Raw genomic sequence first — 20,452 nt, 5'->3', positions numbered from 1 at the left:
AGTAGGGGATAAGGAGGTGTGTTTTATTAGTGCTTCTCTCAGCCTTTCCATAAAGGCTGCAGGATTCTCATCTGGCTTTTGGTTTATCTTGGACAGTTTAGAGTAATGAAGAGGTTTGGCTCTCCTAGTTCTTTGTAGGCCCTCCAATATGCACATTAATAAGTCCTTCCTTTTCCATTCATTTGTGGAGTCATCAGGGTTCCAAATCAGGGTTGTCAAGAGGTACTGCCTCTCTTCTCTACTGGGAATGATGGTTCCCCTATCTCTTCACCTTCCCTATTTTCTCTTTTCCTTTTTGGCCTACTGTAAGAAACATACTGCTTGTCTCCAAATTTCTCTGATGCATGCAGAGCTGCCTGTTTTTCAGCTGCGGTTAGGGTTTGGCTTAGGAGCAGCATAACATCTCTCCATGAGAGGTCAAACACCTGAGTTAAATTTTGGAAAGCTTCTTTATACCTATCGGAGTCATCAGAAAATCAGCCTAAGTATCCCTTTATTTGCCTAAGGTCATGCAATGAGACAGGAACTTGAACCCTAGTGGCATCACCTCCACTGGTCATTTCCTGCAGGGGTAAGAGTGAAGCTGGGGGAGTGGGGAATTTTGGAGATAGTGGAACTAGAGGAGCTGATGGCACAGTTGGAGGGGGCCCTAAATAAGGGGGACAGGAAGAGCCGGGACACTCAATAGCTGCCTGAAGTTGCTTTTTTAGTTTTGGGGAATCATTACCTTTTGGATTGCCTGATATGACTGCTAAAAGAGCTTGGTTGATTGTCCAGTGCATGCAAAGGTCTAGTAAGAAGGCCATGCCCTTGTGCAAAAGCAGTTTCAGGATTAAAGGAATCTCAGTGCTTCAGAATGCACTTGAGAGGGGTGCAGGCTAAAGATGGCTAGAAAGCTAGGGGAGACAAGGAGTCCCTTATTCCCCTCCTTCCTTTAGAATGGCCCAAGGTAGACAGGAAGACAATGGGAGCATCCCCCAACTGTTTTCCCTTCTTGGTTCCCTGAGCCTCGGCATCTGTTAAAAGGTGCTACTCTTGGATGCAGGCATGTCCCTCAGGCATGCATCTAGAGAAGCTAAGGGATGGATTTAGTCACACTCACCCATGCAACTCTAATCCTCCACTGGTGATTTCCCTTTGACTTCCTAACTTCTGTGATCTATGTGGCTACCTGATAGATGGCTCTTGGGAAAGACTATGTAACAGTTGTATTTGCAAGGCCCCTTAATGGAGAGAGTGTACTGGGTTGAGCTCTATATTGCTATTATGGCCTGGACTAAAATATTTATTGTTAGGCAGTGGTTCTGGTTAACTTTAAGACATTACGTCCCCTTACTATTTAAGTACCATTTTAATGAGAGGCAGAATAGGTGCCTTAAAAGAATGTAGGAACTGAATGGTGGTTTTCCTGCTGATGGGACAATATCAAAACTAAAATTTGGTTTTGGAGGACATTTTCCTCCTCATTGTTGAGTTTTCCCATTCACAGAAGGAGCATAAAGCCTGGCCTCTAGTAGAGGAGTACAAAAGGGGAGGAGAATTGGAAAACTAGAGTGTTTAGGCAAAGGGCTGACAAGGTACCTCATGGAGAGGATTTCTATTCCACTAGGTGGTGCTGTAGACCTTGAAATGCCATGTGATCTCCAGACCAAGTGGGGAGAGAGAGATGCTCACTGCCGGGGAAAGGGAGATCCTTTCTATTCCTAGAAAATCACAAAAATGGCAATCCTTTGCATTATATTCCTGGTTACTATGGCATTTGCTGATCCTATCTAACAGGATTATTCCCCTGAAGTGTAAAAATTCCCACAGCATTTCATACAGAGAGGGGATAGGAGACATGGCAGTCGACAAGAAAGAAGGAAAAATGCAATAGGAAAAGCTTGGAGATCCTGTTACTGATGCTCAGTGGGCAGTCAGAGTCTGAGGTTAATCCAGAAGCCTTCGGGTAACACCTGGGTGTAGCCCTGGCCAGGAACTATCAGTTGCCTCTGGACCTCTTCCAGCCCCATGCAATAGCTAGGCTCTCCATGAAAGGAAACTGGTTTGAAACAGAGTCAACATTCCCAGCACCCTGAGGGTACTGAGGGATTCACTAAGTTCTCCCGAGCAAGCCTGTCATCTAAGTCTTGAGGTGGGTGGCATTCCCTAAGGGCATCTAGGTGGCCATCAGACACCGAGTGTTTTTGGTTTTATTTTAAAATGGAGGGCAGAAGGCCCCAAAATGAAAGTAAAGATTTGGGGTCTGCTCCCATACTCACCCTTCTGATGAATCTACCTTGGATCCCAGATGGGCCCCACAATGAAGTGGCCTCATTGTTGGGGGTGATACCCGAGGTTTGTTATCTCATGGCTGAGGAAATCAAGGACCTGGGCACACAAAGAGTGAGGTTAAGAGTGGAAGTTTAATAGGTGAAAGAGAATAGCTTTCTGCTGGAGAGGGGGATCCCAGAGAAATGGCTTGTCAGATCTGTGGTTAAATGCAGGGGCTTTTATAGGTGCCTGATGAGGAGGCAGTATCTGATTTACATAGGGTGTGAAAGATTGGTTGGACCAGGTGTGCCATCTGCATAGGGTATGAAAAACTCATTAGAACTAGGTTTGTCATTTGCATAGGGCACAAAAAAATGGTCGCCCCCATACTAATCTTCTAATATGCAGGCAGGTCCTCTGCCTGGCCTGCACCATGTTGCCCATCCCTTTACTGTACACATATTAACAAAAAAAGAAAAGATGGAGCCTCCATGTTGGACATGCCTGGCTCCCAGGTAGCCCTTTTCTATTGGCACAACTGCTGGCATTCCCCCGTGCAAACTTCCAGCTTGCTTATCTATGTTTTCAGCTCAATTTTTCAGGCTGCTCTTTGTTAGAAAAAAATAATTTCTTGGGCTGCTTCTTGCTAAAAGGGAAGCTTTGCTGAGGACTCTTTTACCCTATCTGCCTAAATAATTTCTTTCTACCTCCTGTATCAGTATGTTGCCTCTTTCTTCTCATTAGTTTCAAAGAATATCTTGATTTCTCCCTTAATTTCATTATTTACCCAAAAGTCATTCAGGAGCAGGTTTATTTCAATGTAATTATATGGTTTTGAGCAATTTTCTTAGTATTTCTATTTTATGGTGCTGTGCTCCAAGAGTGTGGTTAGTATGATTTCATTTTTTTTAAAAATTGTACTGAGGATTGTTCTATATCTGATTGTGTGGTTGACTTTAGAATGTGTGCCACGTGCAGCTGAGAAGAATGTATATTCTGTTGTTTTGGGGTGGAGTGTTCTGTAGATGTCAGTTGGGTCCATATGGTCAAGTATTGAGTTCAGGTCATTAATATCTTTGTCAGTTTTCTGCCTCAATGATCTGTCTAATATTATTATTGGGGTATTCATGTCCTGCACAATTATTGTACGTTTATTCAAGTCTCTTTGTATGTCTCTAAAAGCAACTTGCTTTTTGAATCTGGGTCTCCTCTGTTGGATGCATACATATTTAGGGTAGTTCTTCTTCTTGAATTGAGCTCTTTACCATTATATAATGTCCTTCTTTGTCTTTTTTTTTTAATCTTTGTTGGCTTAATGTCTGTTTTGTCTGAGTTTAGAATAATTTCAACAACCCCTGCTTTTTTTCTCTTTTCCATTTGCTTGGTAGATTTTTCTCCATCCGTTTGCTTTGAGCCTATGGGTGTCATCACATGTGAGATGGGTCTCTTGAAGACAGCATACCATCAGGTCTTGCTTCTTTATTCAACTGATCACTCTGTGCCATTTAGCTCATTTATATTCAAAGTTAATATTGATATGTGAGGATTTGTTCATTATTATGCAGACTTGTTCATGTGGTTGCTTTATAGTGTTAATGGTCTATTTACTTAAGTGTGTTTTTGTAGTGGCCAGTAACAGTCTTTTCTTTTCAAGTTTAGCACTCCCTTCAAGACCTCTTGTAAGGCATATCTGGTCTGATAGTAATGAAATCCCTTAGCATTTGCATGTCTGAAAAGGATCTTATTTCTCCTTCACTTACAAAGCTTAGCTTGGCTGGATATGAAATTCTTGGTTGGAAATTCTTTTCTTTAAGAATGTTGAGCCCAGCACAGTGGCTCATACCTGTAATCCCAGCACTTTGGGAAGCTGAGGCAGGTGGATCACTTGAGGCCAGAAGTTCAAGAGCAGCCTGGCCAATATGGTGAAACCCTGTCTCTACTAAAAATACAAAAAATTAGGTGTGGTGAAGCATGCTTGTAATCCCAGTTACTTGGGAGACTGAGGCATGAGAATCACTTGAACCTGGGAGGCGGAGGTTGCAGTGAACCAAGATCGCACCATTGTACTCCAGCCTGGATGACGGGAGCGAGACTCTGTCTCAGAAAAAAAAAAAAAAAAAAAAAAAAGATTGACTATAGGCCCCCATTCTCCTCTGGTTTGTGCTGAAAGGTCTGCTGTTTGTTAGTTGATGGGGTTTTTTTGTAGGTGACCTGCCCTTTCTCTCTAGCTGCCTTTAACATTTCTATCATTTTGACCTTGGAGAATCCAATTACTATGTTTCTTGGGGATGGTCTTCTTGTGTAGTATTTCACAGGGGTTCTCTGCATTTCCTGAATTTGAATGTTGGCCTCTATAGCAAAGCTGGGGAAATTTTCATGCATGATAACCTGAAATGTGTTTTCCAAATTGCTTGCTTTCTCTCCTTGCATTTCAGGGATACCAATGAGTCATATTTTTGGTCTCTTTACATAATCCCATATTTCTCAGAGGTTTTGCTTATTCTTCCTTACTATTTTTTTATTTTGGTCTGACTGAGTTATTTTGAAGAGCCAGTCTTTCAGCTCTGAGTCTTTCCTCAGCTTGGTTGATTCTGCTGTTAACATTGCAGTTGTATTCTGAAATTCTTAAAGTGAGTTTTTCAGCTGTATCAGCTCACATTGCTTCTTTCTTAACATGGCCATTTCATCTTCCATCTCCCATATTATTTTATTTATTCCTTAGGTTGCTTGTATTGGGTTTCAACTTTCTCCTGAATGTCAGTGATCTCCATTCCCATCCATATTCTGAATTCCATTTCTGTCATTTCAACCTGTTTAAGAACCATTGCTGGAGAACTAGTGTGGTCATTTGGAGGTAAAAAGACACTCTGGCTTTTTGATTTGCCGGAGTTCTTGTCTGGTTCTTTCTCATCTGTGTGGGCTGGTATTCCTTCAATCTTTGAAGGTGCCATCCTTTGGATGGGCCAGGGTACAGGGCCACTGGCAGTGTTCATGCTGGCAGTGGCAGTGTGGTGGCAGTGGAAGTGGGTGTGCTTATGCTGGCAATAATGGCATGCACACCCACCCAGTCTCCAGATTTGGAAAGTTTTCTGTTATTCTTTGAATAAGCTTTCTACCCCTTTTGTCTTTCTCATATCCCTCTTTAACTTTAGCAACCCTAATATTTTCTTTTTTGATGTTGTCCCATAGATCCTGCAAGCTTTCTTTATTCCTTTTCATTCTTCTTCCTTTTTTCTCCTCTGACTGTATATTTTCATATAATCTTTGAGCTCACTGATTCTTTCCTCTGTTTGATTAATTCTGCTGTTGATACTCTCTGTTGACTTTTTCATTTCATTCATTATATTTTTCAATTCCAGGATTTCTTTGATTTTTTTTTTTTTTTAATTATTTCAATCTCCTCGTTAAATTTTTCTGGTAAATTTCTGAATTGATTCTCTGTGTTTTCTTGAAGTTCACTGTGCTTCCTTAAAACATCTGTTTTGGCTGGGCATAGTGACTCATGCCTATAATCCCAGCACTTTGGGAGGCTGAAGTAGGAAGACTGCTTGAGCCCAGGAGTTCAAGGCCAGCCTGAGCAACAAAGTGAGACTCCCATGTCTACAAAAAAATAAAAACATTAACCAGGCATGGTGGTGCATGCCTGTGGTCCCAGCTACATGGGAGGCTGAGGTGGGAGGATTGCTTGAGCCCATTACAACATTGCAGTAAGCCATGTTCATGTCACTGTACTCCAACCTGGGTGACAGAATGAGAGCCCATCTCCAAAAAAAGCACAAAACAAAAAAATTTTAAAAACCCAAAAAAATGTTCTTTTGAATTCTTTGTCTGAGAGATCACACATCTCTATTACTTTATGTTTGATCTCTGGCATCTTATTTTGTCTGTTTGGTGACGTCATATTTCCCTGAATGTTCCTGATGTTTGTAGAAGCGTGATGATATCCGTGCCTTGAAATATTAGGTATTTATTTTTGCCTTTGTAGTCTGGCTTTGTGTGTGCCTGTCCTTCTTCAGAGGGACTTCCAGGGATTCTAGGCAGACTGACTGTTACATTTCCTGAGCTTGGGACCACTACTGGCATCTCAGCACTGAGCGATGGTCTAAACCCAGGCTTGCTGCAAGTCTTGCAAAGACTGAGATTGGTGTGGCTTTCTGGCCCAAATGGCTCTGGGAAGACCCAAACACAGGACTGGGGATATGTGGGAATGTTGGCCAAGGGGACCTGAGTCCAGAACACTGTCCCAGTGGCCCAGATATGTGTGCCTCCCAGCAGGTCTCTGCATGGGCAGGATGGGTCCCAGCTGTAGCCAGAGGGACTGAATTTAAGACTGGGGCATGTTGGGATCTGCTGTAGGAATGAAGCTGGTGGTCCATCTCATTGGCTTAGACAGGTGTATGTCACCTAGCAGGTCCCTGCACAAGTAGTTCCTTGACTGCAACAAGAGGGGCCAGAACTGAGACTGGGTCCCCTTGGGATCTGCCGTGGGATGGAGGCTGGTGTGCCTGTCATGGTGGTTCAGACAGGCACACATCTGCCTGCATGTCTCCACACAGATGGAATAATTCGCTGATTGTAGAGGGAGGGGCTGGAACTGACCATAGGCCCCCTTGGGATCTGCTGTGGAACAAAGGCTAGAGAGCCCTGTCTTGGTTTCGGGAGGTGCACATTGCCCAGCAAGTTCCTGCACAGATAGGATAGTTCCCTGACTGCAGCAGGCGGGGCCAAGTCGCAGACTGGGCCTCCTCAGGATCTGCTGTGAGGTAGAGGCTGGAGAGCCCAGTCTCATTGGCTCAGAGGGGCATGTGTCTCCTAGCAAGTCCCTATGCAGATGAGATAGTAACCTGATTGCAGCAGGAGGGGCCAGGGCTGACACTGGGCCCCGTTGGGATTTGATATGGGAAGAAGCCCATCTTGTTGGCCCAGACAGGCATGTGTCTCCCAGCAGGTCTCAGCACAGATAGGATAATTCTCCACTGTAGTGACAGGGGTCAGAGCTGAGACTGGGTCCTCTCAGGATTTGCTGTAGGGTAAAGGCTAGAAAGCCCAGCCTCATTGGCTCAGAGGGGCATGTGTCTTCCAGCAAGTCCCTGCACAGTCTGGTTAGTTCTCTGATTGCAGCTGGAGGGACCAGGTCTCAAACTGGGTCCCCTCAGAATTTGCTGTGGGACAGAAGTTGGTGAACTCATCTGGGAGCCTCAGGCTGCAAGATATAGGTGAGTCTCCCTCTGGGTCCTTGTGCAAGAGGCTGTGAGCAGGGACCTCAGCTGAGAGGGGGTGGATCAGAAAAACGGCAACTTTCAGGCTTACTGCTAAGATCAATGTCAGCAGGCAGACAAGCCTTTCCACCAAGGCACTAGTGTGCACTACTCCTTCTGGACCTCTCTGCAGATGGTTTTGGTTGCAGTCTCAAGGCCAAATATGGCTGTAGCCCAGGACCTTGGAAGCCTGGGGTGTTTCTAGGCTTGAACTGGGGAGCAAGCTTGGTGGATCAGCCACTTGGGTGTTGGTCTGTACCCTCAAAACAATCCTTCAATGTCTTGGGATCCACCAGGATTTCACAAACTCCTACCTGAATCTTGATGCTCCTGCAGAGAGACTTTTGACTGTGGGCGGGTGTGGAATTTTTGTGGTTGTGAGGGGACATGAGTGGGTTACCTTCTATTCCACCATCTTCTCTCTGCCTTTTTGCATTCTGAGAGTCTCTCCACTCAGTCTTCCATTTTATGAATTAGTTCTTCACCTGGGTCCATTCTTCTATCCAGCACATGTATGAGTTATTTTCATTATAAATTTACAGTTTTGTTAGTAGCTTTGCTTCTACAACAATCTGCTTTTGTTTCAGGAGTGAAACTTTTGAATTTCTCAGAGGATACTAATTATTCTATTTTGAAGTTTTTATAACTTTTGTTAAATAAACTTTTTATTCAGGTGATAATTCTTCCCTTTTTTATATTGTTAATTTTCCTCAAATAGTAGGAGATTCTTGATTATTCAGTCTTTTTGTATAACAATCCTCAATCAGAAGCTTAAAATGCAGTAATTCCTGTGATTGTGGGGAGAGCAGGATGCGCGTTCAGACAGCGTGCCCATCTTTCTAGAGGTGCTGTTGTTTTCTAGGGTTCATTGCTTAGCACTCACACTTGCAACCATGGCCCATCCCCCAGGGAATTCCTACTTTGTTCATTGCACAAAGCTTTCCCAAACTCCCTTGCAGACCCTCATCACAGGAGAAGTTATTTATGCCATGTTGTTCCATCTCCTATTACTGTTTTCTTCATTTTCATGTGACTTGTCTCATAATATCATTAACATGTAGAAGGTGTCGGTTAACTAGGGTAAAGGTGAGCAATGTCTGCACAGGATCTAGTCCCAGCAGATGCTGTGCTGTGTTAGGTTGAACTCAGCTGTTAGACTCATCTCATTCTGACGGTCCCAAGAATGGAATCACTCTGCAGCCTCCTCCTTATGACTGTGTGCTGGTTGTTCTTGGTATCTCTCCTGAATTCACTGGCTCAACACATTCTGTTTCTACTAATATAAGAAATATTTCCAAATCCTCTGACAGAATGTCTTCTATATACATTTTTCTCTTCTAAGACAGTTGGTTAGCTTTCTGCTCAGTATGGACTCCCCAGTAATTCTGAGGCTCGAAAGTGTTTATGTGTTTTAAAGTCAGATTGAAGGTCAGTCAGTGTGGCTGAAATACAGTGAATGAGGGAGAGAGTATCATGAAATGAGACTGAAGAAGTAGGCAGGGGCCCGATCATGCAGGACATCAGAGGACTAGATAAGCAGTTTGTATTTTATCCTAAGTGCAAAGGGACTTATTACCTGATGGATGTCACAGCCAGCTCCTCATCCTAGTTAGCACTGGGGCTGAGGACCAATGAGAACTCCCTCTAGGAGGTGCCCTGCTGCACACAGTGGATGGCAGACCTATATCCTGGGTGCTCTAGGCATCAATCAGCGCTCTCACCAACCTTCATTCTGTTTCTCTTCTGTTTCAGAGGTTGTGTTTTCCTCTTACCCTGGATTTTCAACCTCAGAGGTAGGAACTGACTACTTTATATTTGTGTTCCTGAGTTAGAACATTAATTTTAATAGACAAAATCAAATAAAATAATGGAGCCATAAGAGTCATTTCTATAGATCACACTGAGGAAGCCCATTCATTGAATAGGTAGTTGCCAAGTACCTACCATGTACCAGGTCCTGTGCTGGCCACAGACAGACATGTCTTGACCTTACCTGCCTAGTCTAACTTTCATTGTTCTCACATGCTGTTTAGAATAATGTAATAATGGCAGCTGCCTCAAGTGATAAAATTGGCATTGAAGTGGGGCTGCTACCAGCAGCTCCTTAACAAGAGTCCCCCAAAGCTGGAAAAGTCCTTGCCATATACACCACTATCCAGGACCTAATCCTTGATGTCACAGGCTTAGACCCTTGATTTTCATCAGCACAGAAAATTGTTTTTTCTCTCATGGCAGATGCTCATGGGGACTGGTACATGTAAACCAAATATTGATTTATTCATTTACAATAAATAGTATATCTCTTCATTTAGCCAACCTGCATCCTTGAGAGGCAGCTCAGTATACAACCTCCCCACAGATACAACTGTGTGAGAAATTCTATCAGTTAACTATAGCTGCTTACCAAACCAACCCAATAACAATTCATTATTTTTCACCACTCACAATTGAGTCGACGAAGTGATTCCACTGGCTTCACCAAGGCTCACTTACACAGCTGCATTTAGCTGGCAGGGTAGCTGCAGGCTGGGCTCAGGTACACAGCTGGCATGGCTTGGCATCTTCTCTCTTTGTGGTCTTTTCCTCCTGGGCTACACTGCAGTATGGTTTCATTACAGCATCAGGGTTTCAAGAGAGCAAGGGTGAATTGAAAAGTTCTGAAATTGAAATAGTGTCACTTCTCCATATTCTATTGGTCAAAGCAAGTCAAAAGCCCCGTATTATACTGCTGTACTATTCTGACGCTGACCCCTCAGTTTGTGCAGACCCCACAAGTTAAGCACAAAGCCCACAAGTGAGGGTAGTTCCCAAAAAGATTTCCCTCACTTCAGAGGCCAGCCACAAGTTTGGGAGTCCCCAGGCTATCACACTTTGACCAACTGGTGATAAATTCAAGAGTTTCCACAACCCACTCAGGTTCAGTAATTTTCTAGAACAACTCAAACTCAGGAAAGGGTTATACTTACAATCACAGTTTTACTATAATACAGCAGTCCCCAACCTTTTTGGCTCCAGGGACCAGTTTTGTGGAAGACAATTTTTCCATGGACTGGGGTGGGGTGGGTGGTTTCGGATGATGAAAGTGCATTACATTTATTATGTACTTTATTTGTTATTATTACATTGTAATATATAATGAAATAATTATACGACTCACCACAGTGTAGAATCAGTGGGAGCCTTGAGCTTGTTTTTGTGCAATTAGATGGTCCCATCTTGGGGTGATGGAAGACAGTGACAGACCATCAGGCATTAGATTCTCAAAACGAGCACACAACCTAGATCCCTTGCATGCCCAGTTCACAATAGGGTTTGTGCTCCTATGAGAATCTAATGCCACTGCTGATCCGACAGGAGGTGCAGCTCAGGCAGTAATTTGAGCAACGGGGAGTGGCTGTAAATACAGATGATGTTTCGCTCACTCACCCACTGCTCACTTCCTGCTGTGTGGCCCAGTTCCCAACAAGCCAGGGACTGGCACCGGTTTGTGGCTTGAGGGTTGGGGACCCCAGCTATAAATGACACGAATCAGGACCAGCCAAATGAAAAGGCATATAAGGTGAGGTCTGAGAGCTTTCATGCCCCCTCCCTGTGGAATCAGGGCAGGTCTCCCTCCCAGCACATTGATGTGCTCACCAACCAGGAAGCTCACCCACACCTCAGAGTCCAGAGCTTTTATTGGAGGCTCATTGGCCACCTGATTGAACTTAATTTCTAGTTCCTTATCCTCCCCAGGGGTCATGCTGGTGCAAAGCCCCAACTCTCTAGTCACATGGTTAGTCTTTCTGGCATGGCCAGCCTCCATCCTGAGTCATGTCATTATCCTAAACTCAGGTGTGACTCAAGGGGTCCTGCATAATAAAGATATTCCTATCACTCAGAAAATTCCAAGGGTTTTAGAAGCTCAGTGCCAGGAACCTGAGACAAAGACCAGACAAATTTTTTCTTATGTAACAGCCAGTCTAATTTCAGGAGGGTAGACACATGGTCTCCACCTCTGAATGGGAGGAGCAGCAAGGTCACACTGCAAAAGGGCATGTATGTGGGATGGAGGGGCTTGTGGCCATTAAACAGTCTACCACACAAGTCAGAGATAATTTGTAGGATTGCTCAGTGCTCAGATCAGCTCTCTGACATCTGAAAATCTAGAAAGTGAGTTGGATAGTTGAGACTTTTAGTGGCCTTTCTCTATTAAAATCAGATGCATTTCCCTCCAAGACAGGGCCCTCTCTGCCCCCATCAGGGCCAGTTATGCCCTTGGGTCAGGATACTCCTCATCTTGACTCTCTGGCTTTTCCTTTTCTGTACTGCAGTATGACTTACCCCCTTCAGTTCACACAGCCTTGCTCCAAGTAGGGAATTACATAGTGGAGGATACTGCCTTATCAGACCGCCACCATGTTCCACTCTTGCGTCTCAGAGATTGCCTTGGGATCACTGGGAGAGGCGAGTCATCTGAGTTCCCAAACACAGTCGCTGGTTTTTGTTTTATTCTCACCCATGACTGACCTGTCCACTTGTGTGGTTTTACAAGTTGACCCAGAAGGGTACAAAATACTTGGCTCAAAGTAAGTGCCCCAAAAATGTTCACTGAATGAACAAGCAAAATTTAAGTGACTTGCTCAAGATTCCATAGTGATTAATTAATTCAGCTTAAGATGGAATCTAGTTCATCTGAACCTAACCATTAGCCCAGCATCTACCCTTATAATATCCTGTGGTCCCATCGAACTCAGGAATCAGTGAGTGTACTGAGTTATGTATAGTTAAACCAACAATTACCTTTTTCTGCTTGATCAAATATGTTGAACCTGTGGCAGTCTGGGTTGTATGAAAAGAACATGACCCTGCAAGGGATCCAGATGCAGCATGCCACATTCGGCTCCCACGGGCAGGCTGAAGTCGTTTAGGACTGTTGTTTCATCCTCAAATGAAGACCCTCCACTCGAGGATGTGGGCTAGCCCATCAGAGCAGGTGTTCAAGGCTCAAGACACCTCCCTCTCCCTCTCCTCACTAGAAAAATTCCCCTTAAGAACACAAGCACCTTCCCCTTTGCCTTCTGGAGAAATTTTAGCCCAACTGTGTAGAAGGGCCAATTCAGGGTAAGCTGCTGTAGGGCAGAGGGAGGGGGTGGGGACCAAGTACCTCTGATGTCTGCACCAGTGCTATATTATCCTGTGGCCTCAGAAAACTTGAAAATGGAACTTTGGGTGCTTGAGAATTAGCTCATCATGTAAGCTAATTCTCCTAAGAGAACTTGGAGCCAGAATTCTGGGCTGATGGCGACATCTACCCTTATGACCCTACATGTCTCTTTTGGCCAAGTCTCTCTAGGAAGGTCATTCATTCCACCCTGTTCCATTGAAAGGGTCTGTTGGCCCTTAGTGGCCTTATTATCGGGCACTTTGATTTTGACTTTTCCTTCTTTCTAAGACAACCAAGATATGTTCACTTCCTCCCATATTCGAGATCCTTCCTGTGAAGTCACTGAAGGCCAGGAACCAGACGCTGGCCCCACCCTTCCCAGAGCTGAGATACCTTAGCCTGGCCTACAACAAGGTGACTTTCTGCTCCTCTCCTGTTTACTCAGGGGCACAGATGGGAAGGTGGGATGCAAGTTGCTCTGGCCTAAAAACCAACCCTCCATTCAATTCCCTGCATTACAGGTACATGGGCTCAGGAATTCTCAGGGTGGGGAAAGTGGAAGGAGTTCAGGCCAAGGCAGGAGTCAATCTCTTCAGTCACAGATATTTATTTAGCACTTACCATGTGCCAGGCTCTGTGGTAGGCAGTAGATATACAGCTGTGGAAAGAGACTTGGCCTCTCTGCCCTTTTGCAACTTATCACCTATAAGGAAGACAGGAAGACTGATATGGACAAATCATCACAATACGAGCATGCTTAGTGTTATGAAGAAATTCACAGTGTTGTGAAGTAAATGATGGAGGGGAGGTGTCTAACCTAATACTTGGGATCAAGGAAGGTTCTCAAGAAAGTGGTGTTTAAGCTGAGATCTGAATCAGTGAGTTTAATCAGGTGAAGAGGGGTGAGTCAAGTGAGGGTAGAAATGTTGTAGCCTAAGGGGAACAGCAGATATAAAGGATAAGGGACAGATTTAACATGTTTTTCCAATGTTCATGTCCTGTTTGGTTTTCTGTAAAATCCCACTAACTGAGCCCTACTCAAGTCTGAAATGCAGGAAACTTGTAAGATACTCTGCTTACATTCCTCTACAGCAAGCAGCTGATACAGCTAAACTCCCCAAGTGTTTTCTTCTAGGAGTTTTATTGTTTTAGCTCTTACATTTAGGTCTTTATTTCAACTTAATCTTTATATATAGTGTGAGACAGGCATCAGCTTCATTCTTTTGCATGTGGATATCCAGCTTTCTCAATACCACTTATTGAAAAGACTATTCTTTCCCCCATTGTTACACCCTTGCCGAAAATCAGTGGACCATAGATGTATCACAGGTCCCTCTTCTTGAAATTGGTAATTTATGTCTTTTATTGATCCAAAATAGTTAGACATTACCTCTTTTATTGACTTTTTCTTATTAAACTAGCTGCTGGTTTCACTGGATTTCTCTGTTTTCCATTTCATTGATTTCTGCTCGTAACTTTCTGTTCTTTTACTTAAAATGATTTTAATTTGCTTCTCTTTTTCTTGCATCTTAGGCAGTATAATTTTAGTTAATTGATTTAGACCTTTCTTCTTTCTAATATAAGCATGTAAAGCTTTACATTTCTTCTCCAAGCACTGCTTTAGCTGAGTCCTACAAATTGTAATATATTTTCTTTTTATTTTCATTCAATTAAAATATTTTCACTTTTTCCTGTGATTTCTTCTTTGATCCACAGGTTATTTATAAGTTAGTTAATTTCCAAATATATGGGGGCTCTTCTAGGTGTCTTGTATTTATTTCTAATCTATTTTGTGTGCAGATAACATAATCTGTAAGATGTCATTCTTCTGAAATCTATTTAAACTTGTTTTATGATTCACCCTATGGTCAGTCTGTCCATTCCATGTGCATTTCAAAAACTATGTATATTCTGCAGTTTTGGGGGAAAATGTTCTATAAATATTAAGGTAAGTTGGTTGGTTGTGTCACTCAGATCTTCTCTGTACTGTTGTCTAGTTGTTCTATCAATCACTGAGAGCAGTGTGTTAAAATCTCCACACGTGGTTGTGAATTTGCTTATTTCTCCCTTTAGTTCTGTCAGCTTTTACTCCATGTATTTTGAAGTCTGCTATTGATGCAGATACATTTAGAATTGTTATATCTACCAAATGTATCGATACTTTTATAAATTATGAGTTGCCTTTTTTTTTTTTCGCCTCTAATCATATTCCTTGTCTTGATGTCTATTTTGTTTGATTTAAATACAGCTACATAGCTTCCTTATACTTACTGTTTGCATGGTGTATCTCTTTCTGTCCATTTACTTGCAACCTATTTATATCTTTGTAGTTAAGGTGTGTCTCTTTTAGACAGCATATAGCTGGTTTTTCCTAGGGTGCCAGAGTGTTTTTCTCAGTTTTCCTGCTTTGTCCTCAGCTTCCATCCTTCCCTGAGTGCCTGCACCTCAGAGGAGTTTATCTCCACATGCTTGTTCCTCCCCCTAGCAGTAGACTGCTTTTGCTTGCTACTTAGTGCTTGCTAAGTAGCAAGTGGTGGTAGGGGCCAAAAGGAGGCTCTAGCCCCTGTCTTAGGCAGCCCTGGGACCAACCCTGTGTCTCAAGGATAGGCTTTTCTCAGTGGTCCTACCCCTCTCCCAGCAGTAGGAGACCTCTAATGTGCTAGGCCTAGGTTGGTTTCCTGCTCCAACCACAGGAGTAGTGGGTTTTAATTTTTTCCCTACCCAAGATGCAGTGCCTCAAGCTGACAGGGTTTGCTGATCTTCCTCAGCAACTGAAGGCTTTCGTTAACTATGGAGAAGGGTTGGTAAGGCCCCCTGCCTTTTTGTGGTGGGAGCTATCTCCTCTTCCAGGCTCACACCACTGAGGAAGGCTGTCATCAATCTCTCTCCTGCCTCCAGTCTTTCTAACACTAGTGAGTGTGAACTCCCTGGATGTCTGCAGCTTAAAGGGTTTTACTCTAGGCCACGCTTGGTCTTTATAAATTCACTAAAATTTTTACCTGATTTCTTCTTAAGTGCTTGTGTGGCACTTGCATCTGTCACATTCTGCCACAGGCAGGCCAGTGTCTGTGTCCCATCTCTCCTTGGAGGTGCCAGTATTTCCTTAGATTTCAGGCCACATGATTGTCCTGGGATGTTAACTCTCTATTGGACTCAAGAAAAGTTATGATTTTATAGATTATTCAGTAGTTTTCTTAAGGTTGGAGTAGCACTCTTTCCATTTTTCTATGTTTGCACCTGAGTTTTTAAATGGTATTTTACTTTATGATAGTTACCACCTAACATATTATATCTTTTTGTCTATTGTCACATATCTATTACCAGAATGTGCTTTTGTTTTTTAGCACTAGGACTTTGTTTTGCTTACATCTTATATGCTCATTATCTAGAATATTACCTGATACATGATAGGTGCTCAATAAGTTTGTTAGATGAATGAATGATTTTTGTTGTTGTTGTTGTTGTTGTTGTTGTTCAGATGGAGTTTCGCTCTGTGGCCCAGGCTGGTGCAGTGGTGCGATCTTGGCTCACTGCAGCCTCCGCCTCCCGGGTTCAAGCAATTCTCCTGCCTCAGCCTCCCAAGTAGCTGGAATTACAGGCACCCGCTACCACGCCTGGCTAATTTTTGTTTTTTATCAGAGACAGGGTTTCACCATATTGGCCAGGCTGGTCTTGAACTCCTGACCTCGTGATCCACCTGCCTCAGCCTCCCAAAGTGCTAGGATTACAGGCGTGAGCCACCACGCCCGACCCCATGAATGATGTTTTAATCATGTCAAATAATACAGCTGTGTTGAAATTAATATTCAATTTATTAAAGTTACAAACTTCAAAATAAATTCTGCCTTTAAACAGAACTTATACATCTAGACTATTCATCAGAAAATTACTCAGAATATTCACTAGAAATTGTTGTGTCAGAAGTAAAATAATCATTTTCACTTGGTCTTTAATACTTAGTTCCTAAATGTGACAGATTGTTACACTCTCCTTAATCCAATGAGATTGAGAAGAAATTTAAAGTTATCATTGGAACCTGAATGCATCTCCAGAACATTCAGCTCACCCGAGAGAGAACAGGCTAGCCCCATGGCCAGATTTCCGCTTGCTGTGTCAGCCAGAATCCTAAGCCCATACCTTTCAGCTGGCCTTAATTTCACAGAAAATACAACACACAAGACCTGAGTATCATTCAATTTTTTATCAATTTTTAATTGTAATTTTCTTCAACTTTTTAATCACCTGGTTTGGGTGAATGTAATTTTGCATCCTGACAAGATTAAATTCTGCATCTCCCATTCTTTAGTGATTGTCTCTTGACCCCTTGATTTGCACACACGAGACTCTACACCCACTTTGACCACCATTATAGTCATTTATCAAAACATATTGGGCACCTTTTTAGGTTCATCCTCTATCTCTGAAGTCTAGATAATGGCAGCAGAATTTTATATTTTACTCTGTTGCAACTACTTAACTCTGCCCTTGTGGGACAAAAGGCAATATGGCAACAAATGAGAAAGGTAGTATTTTTTTTTCTTTTTTCTTTTTTTTTGAGACAGAGTCTCACTCTGTTGCCCAGGCTGGAGTGCAGTGTCATGATCTTGGCTCACTGCAATCTCCACCTCCTGGGTTCAAGTGATTCTTCTGCCTCAGCCTCCCAAGGAGCTGGGATTACAGGCACCCGCCAGCACACCCAGCTGATTTTTGTGGGGTTTTGTTGTTGTTGTTTTGTATTTTTTTTTTTTTTAGTAGAGACGGGGTTTCACCATATTGGCCAGGCTGGTCTCAAACTCCTGACCTTGTGATCCACTTGCCTCGGCCTCCCGAAGTGTTGGGATTATAGGCCTGAGCCACCGCGCCCAGCCAGAGAAAGGTAGTATTCTAATGAAATTTTAGTAAATGGATCATGGGCCAGATTTGGGCCATGGGCCCAATCCTGGTTTTGGTACAGCCTGTTTGCTAAGAGTGGTGTTTACATTTTTTAATGATTGAAAAAAATCAAAACAAGGATAAAATTTCATGACATGTTAAAATTATATGAAATTCAGATTTCAGGGTCCATAAATAAAATTGTATTGGAAAAAAGCCACCATACCTATTTATGAATTGTCTATGGCTGATTTTGTACAACAGTAGTAAAATTGAATAGCTGCAACAGAAACCATATGGTCTGCAATGCCTAAAACACTTATTATATGGTCTTTGACAGAAAAGGTTTGCTGATCCCTGGTCTAGAAGATCAAATGTTAAAGTCCCTCAAGGCCTACTCCTAGTTTCCTTCCTCTCACTCCCTACTGTCTCCCTAGGGATGACTTCAGATAGCCACTGGCCCATGAACAGTGACTCAAAAATTTCTAACTCTAATGCAGACCACCTCTCTTCTGTATTCCAGACCAGTGTATCCAACTGCCTATTTGACATTTCTACCTGGAGGCCTCAAAGGTACCGCCAGCATACACATACCCAAAGCAAATTGATAAATTTTTTCTTCAAATTGTATGTTCTTTCATTGTTCCCTTAGTGAATAGCTTCATCTTCCATCCAGTTACTCAAGGCAAAAACCAGTTGTCACCTTTGATACTTCTCTCTTTTGTACCTCCCCATCCTCCGCCCCCCCCAATATCTACATCATCACCAAGTCTTGTCAAATTTAGGTCCTCGTATTTCTAAAATCCATCTAATGAGTTCACCAAGGACCCAAATCTTAAACCACCTTTTGTTTGGCCCCTACTTGCATTTCCAGCCCCATTTTGCACCAGGTGCCCTCTTTCTCTCTGCTTTTAGTCACACTAGCCTTCTTTAAACTCTTCCAGCAGGCTATGAGGCCTTTCACACATTTTTCTCTTTGTATAGGACACTTCCTCTCTGCATTAAAGTAAGACTAGCTACTGCAACAAACTTAAACATCTTAATCACTTAACACAATAAAAGTGTATTTCTTGCTTTTACAAAGTCCATCTTGGATATTCCTGGTTGGCAGGTGGGCCTTCCACATGATCACTGAGAGACCCAGATGCCCTCTGGCTATGTTCTGTCATCTCATAGGGTCTTAACACTACTCAACTGGATCCTATGTATCCTGTTAGATGGTCAAGCAGGGGGACTGTGGTAAAGGGAAGAAAGTAGAGGAGGTACAGGAGGGTGCAGACTGTGCATAGAAGTAGCATTTACCACTTCTGCCCAAGTTGCATTGGCTAGAACTGGGTCATGTGACCACATGTAGCTGCCTGGGAGGCTAGGAGATAAAATCCATGTGCTAGAGGTAGAGAAATGGTTTTGGTTAATACAGAGGTTTCTCTACCACACACTCCATGCCTCACTGCATTCGCTAATTACCTCCCCCCCTCCTTCAGACCTCAGAGACACCTTTTACCTCTCTGACTAGGTCAGATGACCCTGGTACTTCATGCACCTCTCTTGTGACACTTATCACATTGTAAATCTATTCTCCTGTGTTACTGTTTCTCCAATGCTTGTTTCCCACTAGACAGTGCTCTCTGAGGGCAGAAATTGTGTCTGTTTTGCTCATTCCTAACAAAGTGCCTGGGACATGGTAGGTATTCAGTAAATATTTGTTGGTTGAATGAATAAAAATGAAAGAAGTTAGTTGCTCAGTGGAAATCTAGTGCTATCCAGTAAGGCTGCAGAGGAAGCTAAACTGAAGTGCCCTCCCTCTTCCAGCCCTTGGACTTCATTACCTTCATTGGATCCTACATCTGACCCAATACCTTTCAGTGTGTCCAGGGGTCTGATCGGCCACTGCCAGACTCCTGACCCCTTCGATCCTGATGTCCCTGATACTCTTCCATTGCAAATACTCTCGCCAAGATGGTCCAGCTTTTCCAGGCAGTCTGCTCAACAAAGCTTGTATATTTTTTGCCCTTCAGAGGCTGGCTTGGCCAATAAGCCACCACTTGCAGGCTGGCTTCACAGGGCATTCTCTGTGTCCCAGACAGCCATGAGGTCTCTCTTAACACTGGCTCTACTTATCCCTTAGATGTGTGGGTCCTCCTTTCCCCCTGTCCATCCCCAGATAAGTGCCCAGGAGTGGCCTCAGTGAAAGAGCCATCAGAAGTGTGTAGAGGTTTGTGTTGAGGAAGATGAAGTGTCAAATTGTATCCTGAAGTTAAAGTCAATGCCCTGCCAACCTTCCAGAATCTTTATGAGATAAAGAGTTTGTTCGTACGAAAAATGTGTTTGTTCTTATTATTTTGCCACCAGCTTCCCTAATATTTGATGTAGGCTACATATCCAGCATGGAAAAAAGAGGAAAAACTCTTAGCTCTTAAACATGCAACAGTGATGGTGGAATTTCAGACAGGAGGGGCAAGGTACTCTGTGCATGAGTAGGTATTATTGCAGGGTCAAGGCATCACCCAGCAGCGAGTCCCATCCACAGCAGCATGTCTTACCCAATACCACCCCCAATCCTAGCAAGCATGTAGCCCTGCAGTGAGGGGCCTAGACATACCTGGGTAGAGGTGAGGGGTGGTGTCAACCTGAGAGTCTCTCCTGCATTCATTACAGATCACAAAAGAGGATGCTGTCCTACCAGTAGCTCTCTTCCCATCTCTCTGCGAGTTCGTCTTTCATAACAACCCTCTGGTGGCCCATACACGAGGTATAGTGCCCGCAAACCTGCCCCCTCTCAACCCAGTGCCCAAGGAGCAGTGTGGCACCCTCATCCCCACCTCATCAATGCCAAGCCCTGGGATCTACTCTGTGTCGGGGTGGACAAGGTTCATGGTACATTGAGGAATGGAGGAAATAGCTCTGTACCAGCGCTTCCTGA

The 20,452-nt window shown here is 43.4% G+C and overlaps 1 protein-coding gene and 1 long non-coding RNA gene across 32 annotated transcripts in view; one reads left to right on the top strand and one right to left on the bottom strand.

Annotated features, from left to right (window-relative positions):
• The window catches only part of XRRA1 (X-ray radiation resistance associated 1), a 109,648-nt gene that overhangs the window by 78,953 nt on the left and 10,243 nt on the right, over positions 1–20,452 (top strand). For 23 of the 31 annotated variants that reach the window (XM_055356802.2, XM_019037078.4, XM_055356796.2 and 20 more), the window contains 3 exons: positions 9,264–9,304; positions 12,946–13,071; positions 20,188–20,281. The exons of 4 other annotated variants lie outside the window; for them this stretch is intronic. In XM_055356802.2, the coding sequence (XP_055212777.2) occupies positions 9,264–9,304; positions 12,946–13,071; positions 20,188–20,281 (261 nt within the window). The remainder of the gene's footprint in view (positions 1–9,263; positions 9,305–12,945; positions 13,072–20,187; positions 20,282–20,452) is intronic. 4 more of the 31 variants (XM_004051811.5, XM_055356791.2, XM_019037071.4 and 1 more) reach the window with 2 other exon arrangements.
• On the bottom strand, positions 875–20,190 carry LOC134756464 (uncharacterized). The gene is made up of 4 exons (XR_010129165.1): positions 15,657–20,190; positions 9,957–13,360; positions 2,262–2,370; positions 875–1,703 (listed from the first exon to the last, which is right to left on the bottom strand). It is a non-coding gene; the product is annotated as an uncharacterized lncRNA (long non-coding RNA).

Source organism: Gorilla gorilla, chromosome 9, assembly GCF_029281585.2.
Source record: "Gorilla gorilla gorilla isolate KB3781 chromosome 9, NHGRI_mGorGor1-v2.1_pri, whole genome shotgun sequence".
Classification (NCBI taxonomy): Eukaryota; Metazoa; Chordata; class Mammalia; order Primates; family Hominidae; genus Gorilla; species Gorilla gorilla.
The sequence above is the reverse complement of the archived record's forward strand: the minus strand, read 5'-3'. Positions and strand labels throughout refer to the sequence as shown.